At 40.1% G+C, this 16929-nt stretch overlaps 1 protein-coding gene across 1 annotated transcript; it reads left to right on the top strand.

Annotated features, from left to right (window-relative positions):
- The first annotated feature begins 5260 nt into the window (after positions 1 to 5260).
- LOC115663187 (acetyl-CoA-benzylalcohol acetyltransferase-like) lies at positions 5261 to 6571 on the top strand. The gene has a single exon (XM_030585215.2). It carries the CDS (start codon positions 5261 to 5263, stop codon positions 6569 to 6571), a length of 1311 nt encoding a protein of 436 aa, XP_030441075.2.
- Positions 6572 to 16929: the final 10358 nt, after the last annotated feature.

Below are 16929 nucleotides of genomic sequence, written 5' to 3'. Positions count from 1 at the left end.
AGTATTTAGTAGGGGTGTGCAAATTCCAAGGTGGGTGGGGTATTTGCACTTTTTCATATTTACTGGTTCCAATTTTTTGAAACCAAGAACCTACCTCATAGGCTCTTGAAATGACCCTAAAATCTAGAACTTGTTAATTCCACGGGTTCCAGAATACCATGTACTACTATGTATTTTTCTCAATTTTTTATTTAATAAAATTTATCTCAATTTTAGTTATTAAAATATTGAATATTCAAGATAACACATAAATGGATTACATGTTACCATATATATATATTCGTGTCTAATAGTAACATAATTCTAAAACTTTTTTTTTTGTCAAAGAAACATATTATTCATTTCTATGGATATGTAATAGAGATACGTAGTTCAATTGCAAATCAAGACAACAAAACAAGTTCCATATGAGAAGATGAATCATCATAATAAGGTTATAGGTCATACGCTCAAAGAGCAGATTTGGGATTTCTTCAAACCAAAATCAGCAGCCGATCAACAAATTTGTCTTCAGTAATGAGCACATACAAAGATCTTCATCTGTTGCTACAACTTTGTCTTTCGGTGGTGTGTGCCTTGGTTCGGCGTCCCCATCACCATCGCCGTGCAGAGTAATAAGGTTGAACGCGCACATATTTGACGCCTGTGAGAGCGAAACCTTCACGAAACTCTTCCGATCTCCTTCGAGCCTAGATTTGTACACCAAAGAAACTCAAGGAAAGTGAAATCCCAAAATCATAATACACAAAAACCCCAAATCTAGACTAGATTGGGATAGAAACCTCCCCGAAACGGAAGAGAGGAACTTCTAGATTTAGACTAGATCAGAAGAGAAAAGCTCCTCAAAATGGGAAGAATACAAGAAACAGAGAATAGTGAATCAAATTAGCCAAAAAAAAAGTAAAAAAGGGAGGGAGGGAGAGATCTGGCTTAAACCCTCCCATCCGTGAAGGTTGAAGAAAAAAGATGTATGAAGATAGGAGGGAGACAAGAGAACCCTAGAGAGGAGAGAGAAAAAGGTAAGGCCTGGGGTTACATAATTCTAAAACGTTAATAACATTAAAAGTAAAAGGAAAAGAAAAGACAAAGAATTAAATCAACTTGCACCAATCGTTATATCCATGAGTTTAGATGAAAACTTGTCCCAGTGCACCAATCAACCGTTAGCTATTATACCATTTGGTGGGAATGCCCAACAACAGGCTAAGTCTTGAACCTGTCAATATATCCAGTTGAACTCACATTCACTTGAAAGTTTATACAAATGAATTATGAGCCAACTATGACATATTAATAACCTCACACCACACAAATTCTTCAATGTGGGGCTTTTCCAAATACAATTCATACGCGTATCTCAACAGGTCTATCACGTTTGGTGGTGTGCTGAGTTAGTTTAGTGCTCTTTTGCTGCAATGAGACTATTGTGATCTTTTAGCTAAGATTCGATGATTACATATGGCCACTTGATTAATCTAGCAACTAAAGAATCCTCATTAAAAACCTCATGTTTGCCTTGCCTTTCGCGTTTGATGTGAGGAATAATATCATAATGAGTGCCTGAAAAATGAATAGATAGAATTATCACCCCAACGATTTAATTAAATGATCAATGATTACACATGGCCACTCGATTAATCAAGTGACTAAAAATTCCTCATCGAAACCCCATGTGTACGGTGTTAACTGACATGCTGATAAAAAAAACGATGCCAAACTAACCGACAGTTTCAAAAGAATAGAATAAACTTAATGGGAAGCACATTTCGACCAAAAAAAATGTGAAGCACATTGAATTATGGTACTGCCATTTCAATATCAAATCAGAAACTTGACATCCTGTTCATCTATGTCAACATGTGGAGGCGATCTCCATAAGAAAGAGGGGGAAGAGCCAAATCAAATGTGAGGCATCATCAAACAACAACTAAGTCATATAAGAACATTCATAGATAGAATTAGCACACCACCATTTAATTAAATGATCATTGGTACATATGGCCCCTTGATTAATCATGTGATGGACGAATACACGTCAAAATTCCCGTGTTTACGAAACAAATTGATTAGCTAGTAATAATTGATGGCTCGCTAGAATAGAATATACTTAGTGTGAAGCAGATTAACTTTTGATAATTGTTAGGGTTAATACCACAAAAAATCCCAAACTGATATACATGTAACAACAAAAAACTCCGAACTAATACACCTGTAACAAATTTTTCCTCCATTAGTTTTCGTTGAATTGGATTAGTATCACGAAATCACTTGTGATAAACAGAGGATAAAACGTCAAACTGGTACATACGTTAACTGTCACGTGTTATTTAACTCAGTAATTTGAATGTAAAATTCAATGAAAACTAATGAAGGCTAAATTAGTTCCAGGTATATCAGTTTGGGGTTTTTGATGGTAAAAAAATTAATTTGAAATAAATTTGTCATAAATGTATAAATTTAGGGTTTTTCGTGATATTAACCCTAATTGTTATAATGAGTCTTGAGTTTGAGCCTGTTGGACGGGAATCCGGCCCGAATAAAATTGTTTCTTGATCGTGGAAATTGAAAAGAAAGAAAGATGGGCACATTATTTTTTATTTGCTACTGGAGTCGGTCAAGCTATACAAGAAAGGAAAGCCCACGAAAGTTGAAGTTTTTGTTTCTCGATGTCTTGAATCGAGCAAATCAGATTACGATTAGAAGTCAGCGCAATAAAGAAAAAAAAGCATAAAAAAGGAAATGCTGATATCCGCTTGCCTATTTTCTCTCGGTAGGACTTCTTTGACTGGTCTTACTTGGAAATCCCTCCGGCGGTGCTATACAATATATATTTGTTTAATGGCTTGTGTCGGAGATTCGAGCTTGCATGTGTTTTGCAAGTCACACCGTGAACGTTGCAGAGTGGGGTTTCCGAGAACTGCACAAAGAGTTTTACATCAAAGATCTCATGTTTGTAGTCGATTAAATTTTGTGATAATATCTATCAATATTTTTGCGAGATTGAGAGATTATTTTGTGAAAAATCGTGTGACTAATCACTGTGTGAGATATTGAGTGTAATTGCAAGTCAAAAAACATCGAAAATATTTGAATGATTCTAGTGTGATTGTAATCTTCATTATATCGCTTGATCTACAGTGGAATTCGTTGCCCGTTGACATAGGTCACTACGACCTTCGAACCATATAAATTTGATGTCCGATTTATTTTTTTATTCCGTCCGTTATATTGTTCGATTGCTTGCTTTCCGTAACGATAATTCCATTTTCATGTAAAATCTGAAACTTGACAACCTGTATATCTATATGCACATGGCAAGGAGTGACGATGATATAGATGCAAATCCACAATATAGCGTAAATAAATTATATCGTGTAGATTGATCTCGTTTTACAAGTATATTCTTCACAACAAAAAAGTAGAGAGCAAACATGTATATATCTATAGTCTATAGTATTTTTTTAGGGAGAGAGTTTTCTTTTGATCTTTCCACTTAGTTACCTTTGAACCAAGTTGTGATAATTGCTTGAATTAACTTAAATGAATACATGGGATTTTGTCATTTAGCAATTGAAAGTCAAAACCGCCATTAAAATTTACACTCTCCTACTTTCCACAGCCCAAGCGTAAGTAGTCAATTGTCATACAAAAATGAAATAGAACATATAGTTGCCGGTTCTTAGCTAGGAAACTATTTATCATCTGAAATTATTTCATGGGCATTAGCGGCTCAATCTAATGTAAATGGCGCGTATAACACACACATGGTCCACGTTCACTAAGAAAGTCTTGTTAGTCGGTTCTTTTGTTTCTCATGTGGCGTTTTTGTAATACGATTGTGCTGCATAGTCTGTACTACGAGGAATATTGTCCAAAAACTCATAAACTTATTGTACGACGATCAATTTAGTCCTAAACCTTTCAAATGTGTCAATTTAATCATAAACCTTTTAATGATTTGTTAATTTAGTGTTTCTAGCCTATTTTGGCAGGAAATTGGTAACGTAGCAGTAGAGCCTCGCCGGCGATCAGCTCTCGTATGTGGGCCGGTTGTCGGCCATTGCTGAGGCACAAAATTTAAAATAGCAAATATTTCCTTTTAAGACTTAATTCAATTAATATGTCCCCCTTCCTTATCCTAAATCAAGACATTTCACTCCAAAATATATATTTGACTATATGGATTTAAATTTTAATTCAAGACGATATAATTATATCTCAACTTTACCTCCACTAAAAAAGGATGGCACATTGGCAAATTAATTTTGTACAGGTGCGGTGGTGTTCTGTCGTTTTAATTTTTCCCTCTTTCTTTTTTTGGGTAAAAACCACTAAAAATTCTAAACTATACTCACTGTAACACATTTACCATAAACTATTTTTTGTAACACAAAAAACCGCAAACTTGTACCTATGTGATACATTTACCCAAAACTTGTACTGTGTGATACATTTATCCCAAACTTCTTTTTACTAAAATGAGCTTAATAAATGAGTGATGTGACTAAATTTCGACTATTTATCTTTTATTTTTCATTTGTCCAGTAATAAGAAAAGGTAAATTTAAGGTTTATTTTTCCTTGAATTTAGAATATGCTGCTGTAGATAATCTGTGATCTTTAAGAGAGAAGGAGATAATCAATAAAAAAAAACTACATCTTTACTCAATTGGCTTGTCATTTAATTTTTTTGAATCAAAAATATTTATATCCGAACAATATGTATAGGAAAGGAAATAATCTAATCTATTAAGGATATTAGCTATACTAGAAAATAACGAAATATTAAATACTATCCCTAATATCTAATAATTTTCTCTAATAAGGAAATCTTTAATATTCACAAATATACTTCATCAGCTGAATTTAATATCGGATCGTTTTGAAACTAATACTGCATGTATGTTATAAGAAGGTGAAAACAGGGCGAGGTGCACATGGCCAAAAAATGTGATAGGTCTAGAAGGTATTAAGTATTAGATCGTACCTCGGATGGATATAATATATACCATCGTTCCTCACATTGTTCTTAAAAAAAATATTGATGTGGGAGATAGTAAAAGGACATATAACTAAGAAAAGTGTCTCACATGCAGTCTTAAGATGCATGTTAATTCCAAGACTAAAATATCGTCTTGGTGCGCTCTATAAAACGCGCATTGGCACTGGACAGATCTTGCACACTACCATATTCACCATCCTTGTTTCACTAGACATCTTCCATAGTTGCACTTCTACACGTCTTGTGAAGCAATCCAAGAATGAATGTGGAAGTACAATGGAGGAAGTTGGTCAAACCGTCAGCGCCAACGCAGCACGATCGGCGAAAATGGAGGCTAACATCACTGGATCGGCTTCAGAAGCCAATTTACATAGGCGTTATCTTCTCCTATAGAGATAATGCTGAGAACCCAGGAGTTGATATTTCTCAAAGGCTTCACCAAATGGAGGAGTCACTTTCCAAAACCCTAACACTCTTTTATCCTATGGCAGGGAGATATATCGAGGATGATGGTTGTTTTGTTGACTGTAACGACCTTGGAGTGGAGTTCATCCATGCCAAAGTGGATGGCCAGATGGATAAGCTTCTCCATGGAGACCCCGACAGGGATTTCCTCATTCGTTTGTCGGAATACCCGACCAACGTAGTAGGCAATCCGTTGGTTGTGATTCAAGTGAATGCGTTCGATTGTGGCGGATTAGCAATTAGCGTGCGCTTTACACACAAGATCGGCGACATGTACACCATGGCCAAGTTCATCAATTTGTGGGCTTCCGCTTGCCGAGGTAATGTAGACACGATAGCCTGTCCAAGTTTCGAGTTGTCATCTCTACTCCCAGCGAAAGAGCTGGCGGTTCCAAACTCTGGTCCACAACGTAATGGCAACAAGGAACTCATCATGAGTAGGTTTAGGTTCAGCGCTAATGCTTTATCGAAGCTGAAAGCCTTAGCTAGGGACAATGCAAAGGATTCGATGGCCAACGATTCCCAGCATTCAAGGGTGGAGGTTATTTCGGCACTAATAGGTAAGGCTTTCCTCAATATTTGCCGAAATAAACATGGCGAAAAAAGGACTTTCGTAGTCTGCATACCAGTTAACTTGCGCGAGAAAATCAATCTGGCAATACCCGCGAATTCTTGTGGCAATCTTGTTGTTGATGTGTGGGCGCGATCTGGTCAACCAATGGCTGGCAAAAGCAAGTTGGAGTTCAATGGAATGGCGAATGTAATGCGCGACATGATAGCGTATGCCAAAACGAAGTACGCAACAGTAGTAGACGGGGAGGAGTTATGCTCGATGGTGGGCGATTCTCTAGCCGAATATGTCAAAATCGCGGCCAGAGGCAAAGATAGTCTGTTTGGTTTTACTAGCTGGTGCCGGTTCGGGCTATATGAGAATGACTTCGGGTGGGGAAGGCCAGTTCTCGTCAGCAACGCGCCATCGAACTTCAAATCAATTTATCTTATCGACGATGAAGAGAGCGGAGGAATCAATGCATGGATAACCATGGATGAAGCTGAGACGATTCTTCTTAAACAGGATACGGAAATCCTGAAATTCACTTCCTAGTTAGAGATAGAGATGTTGCCTGATAATATCATTTGTAAAGTCATCATTTCTTACAATAATGTGAAGAGGGACAATGAAGATGATGAACTCCAGTCTCTAGTATTTGTAACATCTGTTTGGTTTCTTGAATAAAGATGCTTCTTGTGGACAAGATCAACTCTTGACTAATGTTTACCAGTTTATTAAGTACCTTCTTATTGCAGTTATCTTATCTTCTAAAGGGGTTGATGTAATTCCATTTTTATAGTATGATTGCCACTGGAAATTCATTCACTTAAAGTTATGAGTGGGTGTATAATACATAAAGGGTTGGGAACCTAGAGTTTGTTAAATTTTAAATTCACCTCCTTCAGTGAAAACTCAAATACAACCGAAGGATTAGCTTCCCTTTCCTCTCTCTCTTTCCTTTCAACCCAGTACATCGACTTACCGCCGCCGCGAGTATGGCACATTGGCAAATTAAATTTGCACAGGTGGGATGTGTCCTGTTCTTTTTTGCCCTCTTTCTTTTTCCTTCCTTCCTTTTGTTTTTCTACTTTTTTTTTCCTATTTCCTTATTCTTCTCTGAGCACCTCTTCTTCTCGCCCGCCACACATCATGTGAACGATACGAGCAGTCATTTTTAGGAAAACATGTTCCGAGTCATTTATTTTTTGCGAAACAAACAGAGCCTAAATTATAGTTACGGAGAACTTTAGCTACTACTAAACAGCAGCATTGATTCTTTTGCTTGGACACTTGGCTGTCATTGAGAGTAATTTTGGTCACACATTGATCACGGACATCTACATAGACTTTAACAACAAAATTACACCCAAAATTACACTTTCACTATTGACTTGCTAATTTGAGGATATACATATTCTGTTATGGTAACCGCGATCTATTCATTTGACGAAAATTGGACTAGCTTATAATCGTAACTACAAAATACATAATGCCTCCTGGGAAAGCCAATAAGAGAGATATTCATGTACGAAAATAGAACTTTTTAATTGCCACCATCTCCATTAGAAAAGGTTCATGTTATAATTGGTGCTCCACTATCTTCATCAGCAAAGCTTTGAAGAGTCACAAAGCTTGTCTGTCTAATTTACATTTCAAGCTTTTCCTCAAATCCATTTGATGGTGATCATATATCTCATGATATCTCCAGGGGGCGCTTTTACTTAATCAATCCATTTGACTTAATGCTAAATCTTCTCGAGTATCTAGCTTAAACTAACAGTTTGTGGCCACCAAAACCTATTAGACAGTAGAAGTGATATCCTGAAGTTCAAAGTTTATTGCAGGGTTGGGTGCCTTGCATTTTCTTTTGGGGCCTATCTTGGACTCTGGCCAATCTTTTCTGTCCACATCATTAACAAAATGGTTTACATTTTATAACTTAGCGCTTCTACTTCTGTACAAGGCTGATAGGACGAAAAAAAATCTCGAGCGTGCAAAACCGAAAGCCAGGAAGCCTCTTTCCAAGAGCTAGGAAATGCCCAAGACACAAAAGGGCCGGAGATGCGCCAATAATGTGACTTGAAATTGTGAAATCATGGAAGATAGTGTAACTCTTTCACTTATGGATTATCACGCTCCATGTTGTGCTGAGTTAGGTAGCGAATGATAACCATTCTGTTCCGGAATGAGTTCCTGAAACAGAAATAGATTTTTCTATTTCTGGTTCCAGGATGAGTTTCTGAGAAAAGAAACCCGTTTGATAACAACAAAAAATTTCTATTTCTGGAACAGAAACCCGTTTGATAACAGCACAAAATTTCTATTTCCTGAAACAAAAACTCGTTTGATAAACAACACAAAATTCTATTTCCAGGAAAAAAAATCCATTTTTTTTTAAAAATGGAATAAAAATAATTAGAAAATCCAAAAAATTCCTAAAAATCTCAAAAAAATTCAAAAAATCCAAAAAAAATTGAAAAATTCTAGAAAAATTCATCACAATTTCCAAAAAATAAAAATCGTTCAGCAACATTTATTACCAAAAAACATCAATAGCATGAAGTACAAATGTAAGCTAACATTCCATCTTATAAAGAAAGAAAAACTCCCTAAACCAAACTAGAAATCAGATAGTCTTCCTCTTTTTAGAGGCTACGTGATCTATAGACGAATGGGCCTTCAAGGCGCGCCGTAATCGTGCATTTTCTTCAGCCAGAGCAGCCTTATCCTGGGCCTTCGTCGCCTTTTCTTCGCTGATTTTGATTTGAGTCTGAAGGGTATGCCGTACTGTCACGACCGGGATCTTCGGGAGTATCTCAGCAGGGATGGTATGATACTGAATATACCGGGCTGTGGCAAAGTGACTTCTCATCCTTCCGGTGGGCTCATCCGCGGGCCAAATCAGCTTCTGAGTGGAACAATTCTGCCAAGCCTCAAAATGACGCCTAAGCTCGACTCTGTAGGACTCGTCCTTCTCGAACTGGACTTGAAATTCATTGGGCCTGAGTGGAGGTGGGACATCTCGCAGAACTCGGAATTGACGTGTAACTCGAAGGGGCTGATAGCAGGTTGCCCCATAAATGCCCATCAAAGGTACGGGCTTCTGATCGCCATGGTATAATCGAGCCTTAACCTCCCGAAACCACACAGCTTGCCAAAGGAAAATCTTAGAGCTTGGATCCTTGAACAGATAGACCCATTGTGTATAGTGCAAGCTCTTAGTTTGATCTTGTATTTGTTTGAACCTTAAAATAGGGTTATCAGTCATGTCCATTTCAAATACAGTCATATTTTCCTCAAATTGAGAAAGGTGTGAGAAAAGCCAGATTTGTAAAAGCTCAATCGGGGCTCAAAAAGCTCTATCTTTTCCTTTCTTGAATCGTGTCAGAGACATGAAAGTTTCTGCCAGAATTGTGTTTATAAAACTAACTCCACCACATATTTGTTTTACCGTCCTAGCTATCACCGGATCAATAGCATTTTGACGGAATGGAAAAACGATGAGTCCAAAAAAAACTAAGATAAAAATTTTAGATCTAATGAGGACGGAGTTATTTTTGAAACATTCAATAAGAAAAGATAATGGGCATGCTTGACAATTACCCTTTAGCACTTTTTCAATTTCCTTTTTAGTCAAATTCAAAAATTCAGCAAGCACTACCACATGATCTACCTTAATGGGTGGTTCGACTATATCCAACTCAATCGATTTCCCAATGGCAATACTGTATTCTTCCAGAGTCGGTGTGAGCTCAAACTTACCTCCCAACACAAATGTGGTTGTCTCGGGGCACCAAAAATGAGCGAGTGCTTGCATGATCCCGCTCTGGACATCTATGTCTAGGATTGGCAGCATGAATTCAATACGCTTGAGAACGTACTGCTGACCATCTGGCTTCAACTGGCTCCATAACTTCTTGAGCTCTAGCTTCGGAGTAGGCACGAAACGGATATCGAGGCGACCCATTCTTATAGACCACGTGCCAAAAGACTCAACCTAAACCATGGACTGACTCAAAATAAGATACAGAAAACCAAAGATAAAGCTCGAGAAATTACCATCTTTGGGGAAAAAATGTCAATCACAGAGACATGCACATGAATCGTGAGTTTAAATCTTAATCTATCTATCCTAATGGCTTTTGCAAAGTGAAATAATGAACGAAACGACACGTCGCAGCCTCGCGTACAATCATCATGACTAGTCGCGGCCTTGCATACCGTAGTCATGACTAGTCGGGTCCAATCACTTCGGCTTGGTTCGGTCGACAAGGGTAACCTCCATGCATTGTAGCCTCACGTGCATGAGGACGACCCTTGAGCCATTTTTTTGAAAAAAATTTCGGGATCCAAATGGGATAACCTTTAGCGAAGTTTTACCACCAAGGTTAAAGAACCATCCAAATACCATCTTAAAACTATGGGTGTGACCCAGGTCCGGTCACAGGTTGTGTGTGGTGTAGTGCAAATACTGTAAATCATGCACAACAATTATATGCAAACACCACTTCATTAGTGCAAAAATTAAATCACAATTTCACTCCACCAAGCCTGCAAAACAAAGGGTTAGCCAATCACTACTCCCCTTATAACTCCCATCCTGCAAAACCATTTAACACCTAAGAATGAGAATCCAATCAAATTTTGTCAAATTGAGTGATTTTTCCATAAAAATTTTTTTTTGGCCTAAGTCCTCCTTAAATTTTTTTTTAAAAAAAATTAAAGTTTATCTCCCCAGCGGAGTCGCCAAGCTTGTCGCGACCTAAAAAAATCGGGTTTTCGATCTTAGGCTAATGGATTACTAGATCAATTAAATTAACTAACCTAGCTCGAGTTCTCCCAAACTCTACCAAATCGCAACTTAGGTCCAATTGTGAGCATGCAAATATTTTCAATGGGAGTCGCCACTAATCATTTAAGGTAGGTTGATTAGAAACCTAAATAAAATAGCGGGAGTACTATTTTATTTCTGCGAACCAGAAATTATAAATTCGGGGACTTGGTTACGCTAGATTCCCTAACGCCCTTTCGGTACCAATTTCAAGAGAAATACTCAATTGGACAATTTTGATAAATCCTGACTTAGAGTTCAAAGGTGCAGAAATTTTCTTTTTTGATTTTTTATTTATTTAAATGAAAGCTAACCTATATGTAATGAGGTGCAAAAATTGGCATGTGATTAATGCAACCTAACAGGCAAACCATATGTCATGCGACAACGTGATCTATTTCTAATGACGGGCATATTATTTTTTTTTGTATTTTTTCTTTAATGAAATTCGGAATTAAAAATGCCAATTATCTAAACATGCAATTTTAAACTAAAGAAATTAACCTATTCTAGAGTAATCTTTTTGGCATTTTTTTTAATCAAAATTCGAAATTAAAATCAAGTAAAAAATATAACCGCTAAATCTTTTGAATTAAGTTTCGATCTGAAGCCTAACAGATCGATCCTAAAATTCGAAATACCCGCTATGGAAATAACTCTATCTAAAGCCTGATAGATAGATTTATTTCCACGTGTGCGGTTGCGGATTAGGAAATTTTCCTAATCGATCACATCTTGAAAAAAATTAGATATCTTAAATATCTTGGATATATTCAAAAGATTTTGAAAATTCTAAATTCTATCCAAATTTGAAAAGTAATAGATATCCAAGATTTCAAAAAAGGAAATAAAATCCTAATTGAAATAATGCTTATTATCCAAATATGCAAAATTAGATATCAATAAGCACAAATTAGGCAACCAAATATTCGAATCAAATCGGGATATGATAATTACCTAATTTGCAGATTTCTTTCCTAATTTGAATCTGTAGCGGATCAGGATTGCGGATCGGCGATACGTCGGGAGCGGTGGCGTGACGTCGGGAACAGTGGCGGCTAGCGACGGTGACACGACGGGAACGGCGGCGCGGCGGGCTTCTCCGGGCAGCGGCCAACAGGCGGGGACGGGCGACTCTCCAGCGGCTGTGCAGCGAATAGTGGCAGCACAGGCGGTGGGCTAACGGCGGTGCAGGCGGCTCCGGCTGGCGAGCGGCGGTGCAAGGCAGCTCTGGCTGGCGAGCGGCGGTGTAGGGCAGCTTTCCGGCGGCTGTACAGCTCGCAGCGGCGACACAGACGGGCGGAGCAGGGACGTCCAGGCGGCGGTGGCACTGGCGCGGCGGTGGTGTGCGATGAGCGGCGACGACAGTGCGAGCGTGCGGCGGTGGCACACGGCGGGAGACGGCAGCGGTGCACGGCGAGAGGCAGCGTAGGCGGGCGGTGGCGCGGCAGGCGTGCAGTGGCTGAGGGGCGGAGCAGCTTCGGCGTAGTGCGACAGGCGGTGGCGCGGCAGGCGTGCAGTGCGGCGCGGCGAGCGGTCTCCTTCTCTCTCTCTCTCTCACTCTTCTCAAAATACTCTCGTATCTCTCTAAAAATCCGATCTGAAAAATTCTGAGAGCCCCCCTTGATTATGAGACATAAACATATATTTATAATGTAAACCTAGGTCAATTAGCCGGGCTTTCTAGTCCTAATCGGCTTAGGTTTAGGCTTTAATTTAATTCTAAGTGGGCTGAATTAATTTGGGCTTTTCTTTAATTAAGCATAATAGGCTAATTTAAGCTCAAATTAAGACAACCAAGCCCTTTTGTGTGTGATTTTCGGCCCATGCTTTCCGAGTTAGCCGAGTCTTGTTCGGTGCCCGAGCTCGATTTACGTGATGAATTTTAAGTTCGCTTACCACCGCCGATCCGATGTGAAATGTAGTTAATCTATATGAACCTAAACTTTATGCTATGCGATTTGTAATATTTTTGTTCAGGGATTAAAATTTAATCCCTAATTTTCTATGTAATTAATTACTAAATGATGCGCCGAAATTTAGGTGTCAACAAAGGAATATTCTTAATAATTAAGGATGCATTTTAGGCCATTGGATCAATCTAAGGGCTATGATTCAAAGTTAAGGGAAGTATATAGGTTTTTTTCCCTCCAAAATTTGATGAGGATTCTCATTTTTCAGATCTATTTTCTCTCTCTTCTCTCTCCCTCTCTCTCTAAATCATGTTTCCTCCTCCTCTCTTGGCCGTGAGTTTTCCTTGCTCACACCGACCACTTGCCGGCCGAATTCCGGCGCACCACCGCCACTCCGGTAGTCTCCCGGACGTCCTAGAGCCAGTCGCAAGGCTGGCCATAGCTGCTGGTAACCAGAGCATCTCCGATTGGCTCCATCTCTATCTCGGTTGTATCACCGGCAGCCAAGCCGGTGATTCCGGCTATTCCGACGTTCCGGCGTCCTTCCTGGGCGGTCCGAGGCTTGCGATCATCATCCTTAACCTCATCTCGAAGTTGTGGTGGCCGGCTTTTACCGGAAAAGCCACCGGAGTTCAACTTTGAGCTTGATTTTACTTCTCTTTCTTTAGATCGCAATCTTACGCCAATCTTCTGACCTTGTGACGTAGATATCGGGAGCTACATTTGGCGCCATTCCGGAGTTCTTTGGTGGCCAAAATAGCTCGTTTGAGCTCAGCAACACTCTGGAACAAGGTAAGTACACTCGGATGTTATTCTGTAAATTCGTGTATAGAGAAACCTGCATGTTTGAGATGCTGATTTCAGCTCGTTAATGTCGAAATCTTGCAAAGTGATAAACTAGAGAGTCGTAAAACACGTCTCAAGCTTCGATTTGATATATTGCATACCTCAATCAGACTTAGTTTGCTAGGTCAAAACTCTTTCGGAAGTTAGGATCAGAATCTGGAATGTGATGTTCAAGTCTGTTATAATGATTTCCTGAGGCAAAAGGACACTATAAGTGCCATAACTTGTGTACGGCGCTCACTTTGGTGCCATAACTTTTTTTCGGATCACTTTGGTGCCAAGTCGGAGGAAAAACGATCACTTAAGTGTCATAACTTTTTTTTGGATCACTTCAGTGCTAATGTCCATAAGTCTGGTCATGATATGCAACTCCAAAGGACTGAAGGGTGGGTTCAAGTCCAGTCCCGAAAAGGTAAAGCCCCGGCTGCTAAGCATGTACCTGCTTCCAGCCTTTCCCCTTCAGCGCCTGCTGATGCTCACGAACAGTCCCTTTCAGACTTGCTGGAACCTCAGATCCCGGTAAACACACAATCAGCTTTCGCCTATGACCCTGTTCAGATTCCTCCCTCGACGGCTGCTGTTCCTGACCAACTGCCCTTGTTCCTCCGACCAGCACAGCACTCCATTGGGACAGAATGCCAGACTTCTGCCCCGTATCCCTCTATGGGACCCGATAGAGAAGCAAATGAGGTAGGGCCATCCCAAGACCTTCAGGTGGGCCAGAGTCAAACCACTGCTCAGGAACCAGCTGGAATTACTGATCAGCAGACTATGGCCCATCTACACACTTCACTGGATTCCACTGAAGGCTCCTCTGATTCCCGGGCAGTAATGGAGGAGTCTAGTACCTCAGAAGACAGGATGGGAGTGGAAGCAGCAGCTGTGTCCCCCCCCAACACCAGATCTCGCGCGTTTGCATCTAGTGTTTCTGAAGAGATGCCGAAACCCTCTCTTGGGTCTACACCTAGTTCGAAATGCCCTATGAGTGCTCCTAGTCTGTCCTCCTCAAAAAAGAAATCTAAACGGAGGAGACCAAGGAAAGCTCAGAGATAGTTTCCCTTCTTCCTAAATGTTTTTTGGAATATGGAACATTAGGGGGCTAGTTGAACCCCTTCGGCAAGCAGAAATTCGTTCTTTCATTAGGAGGAATCATCTTTGTTGTATTGGTATAATAGAAACTAAAGTCAAAGTTTCTCGGTTTATTGAGATTTCTAAAGACCTTTTTGTTGACTGGAAATGGATGTCCAATTATGAATTCTCTCCTCTTGGTAGGATATGGCTTGGTTGGGACCCAAATGAGATTGAAATGGACCTTCACTACTCTTCTTCTCAACTCATCCATGCTCAAACAAGGTTGATTCACATGGATAAAACTTGTATGCTTTCAGTAGTATACGGTGAACACACTTTTATGAATCGAAGACACTTGTGGGCTGATCTCATTCGGCTCTCCTCATGTGATATCCCTTGGCTTGTTGCTGGCGATTTCAATGCGATTAGAGATTCAGACGATAGAGTAGGCAGCTCCACTCCGTGGATTCCTGCTTTTGATGATTTTAAGGAATGCCTAAACCAAGCGGGACTGGAGGATCTCCGCTATGTAGGATGCAGGTATACTTGGTCGCACTCCTCAGGAGCAAACCGGAAAATGCGTAAAATTGACCGAGTACTTACCAATGATATTTGGTCTCAAATCTTCTCATACTCGGAAGCTAATTTCCTTCCTTCTGGTATCTCGGATCATTCCCCAATGGTGATCAAGTTTGTTCCTCCGCCTACTTCCAACAAGCCTTTCAAGTTCTTCAACTTTTGGGCTTCTCATCCTTTATTTCTGGATTTAGTCACTCAAGTTTGGCATTCACATATTGTGGGTTCTCCTATGTTCCAAGTTTGCTGCAAACTTAAAGCTCTCAAGGCTCAGTTGAAACTCCTGAACCGTAGCTCCTTCTCGGAGATTTCGACAAGAACAGAACAGGCTAGATCGGACCTATTCCTTGTTCAGTCGGCCTTGGACTTGAACCCTTTCGACCAGAGCCTTCTTGAAAGAGAAGTGGAGCTTCAAAGAACCTTTTCCGACCTTAGACTACAAGAAGAATCCTTTTACAGGCAAAAATCTAGAATCCGGTGGATTAAGGAAGGGGACATGAATACCAAGTTCTTTCATCATCATGTCAACCATAGACGTCTTCATAATAGAATCTTATCTGTTTCGACAGGAGATGGGGAGTTTATTACTGAACCATTGGCGGTCAAGAACCACATTGTATGTCACTTTCAGCAATTACTCACCAGTAGTCCAACTAATATTCAGCCCTCAGTCCAGGAGGTGGGTGGCTTTACTGACAGGACTTTAGATGAGAACCAAAAACTTTTCTTATCATATCCGGTATCCGATGAGGAAATCCAATCTACTCTATTTTCACTTGCTAAAGGCAAGGCGCCGGGTCCAGATGGATACAATGCTGAATTTTTCAAACTCACATGGGGGATCACTGGTCCTTCAATCTTGAAGGCGATAAAGAACTTCTTTGAAACTGGATGCTTGCTCAAAGAGGTTAACAATACCATCTTAACATTGGTACCGAAAACCCCCAATGCGTCGAGTATGAATGACTTCCGACCAATTGCGTGTTGCAACACCCTTTATAAATGCATCTCCAAAATTCTTGCAAGGCGTATTGCGCAGGTCCTTCCTTCGCTAATTGGACCGCCACAAACGGCTTTCGTCAGAGGTCGTAGAATAAGTGACAACATTATGATCGCCCAGGAGTTGTTTGCGGACTTCCACCATGAGTCTTACTTTCCTAAGTGCGCCATCAAGGTGGACTTCCAAAAAGCATACGACACGATTGAGTGGACCTTCATTCAAAAGGTACTTGCAGCATTCAAATTTCCGGAAAACTTCACTAAGCTAGTTTTAGCTTGCATATCCACAGCCAAATTCTCAGTTGCAATAAATGGGGATCTTCACGGCTTCTTTGCTAGTAGCCGGGGAATACGACAAGGAGATCCGCTGTCGCCGTACCTTTTTGTCTTAGCTATGGAAATCTTTTCGGGTGTGCTGAGGGACAAAACTCTTAATCCGGATTTCCAATGGTTCTGGCGTTGCAAGAAAGTGCGCACCTCCCATCTATTCTTTGCGGATGACGTCCTTATATTCGCACAAGCGCATTTGAGATCTATTCAGCTAATCAAGGAAGCAATCGATTTGTTCTCCAATTGGTCTGGCCTAAGACCAAATGCCAGGAAAAGCAATATTTATCTGTCGGGAGGGAACCCGGAGCTACACAGCGATCTTCTACTATGCCTTGGGTTTCAAC

The sequence above is a fragment of the Syzygium oleosum genome, unplaced genomic scaffold (assembly GCF_021117445.2).
Source record: "Syzygium oleosum isolate NSW1041296 unplaced genomic scaffold, Sole_v2.1 Sole_v2.27, whole genome shotgun sequence".
NCBI lineage: Eukaryota > Viridiplantae > Streptophyta > Magnoliopsida > Myrtales > Myrtaceae > Syzygium > Syzygium oleosum.
The sequence above is the reverse complement of the archived record's forward strand: the minus strand, read 5'-3'. Positions and strand labels throughout refer to the sequence as shown.

Bases quoted from the DNA above. Each gene is read 5' to 3' on its own strand.
- LOC115663187 (XM_030585215.2), top strand. From the start codon at position 5,261: ATGAATGTGGAAGTACAATGGAGGAAGTTGGTCAAACCGTCAGCGCCA.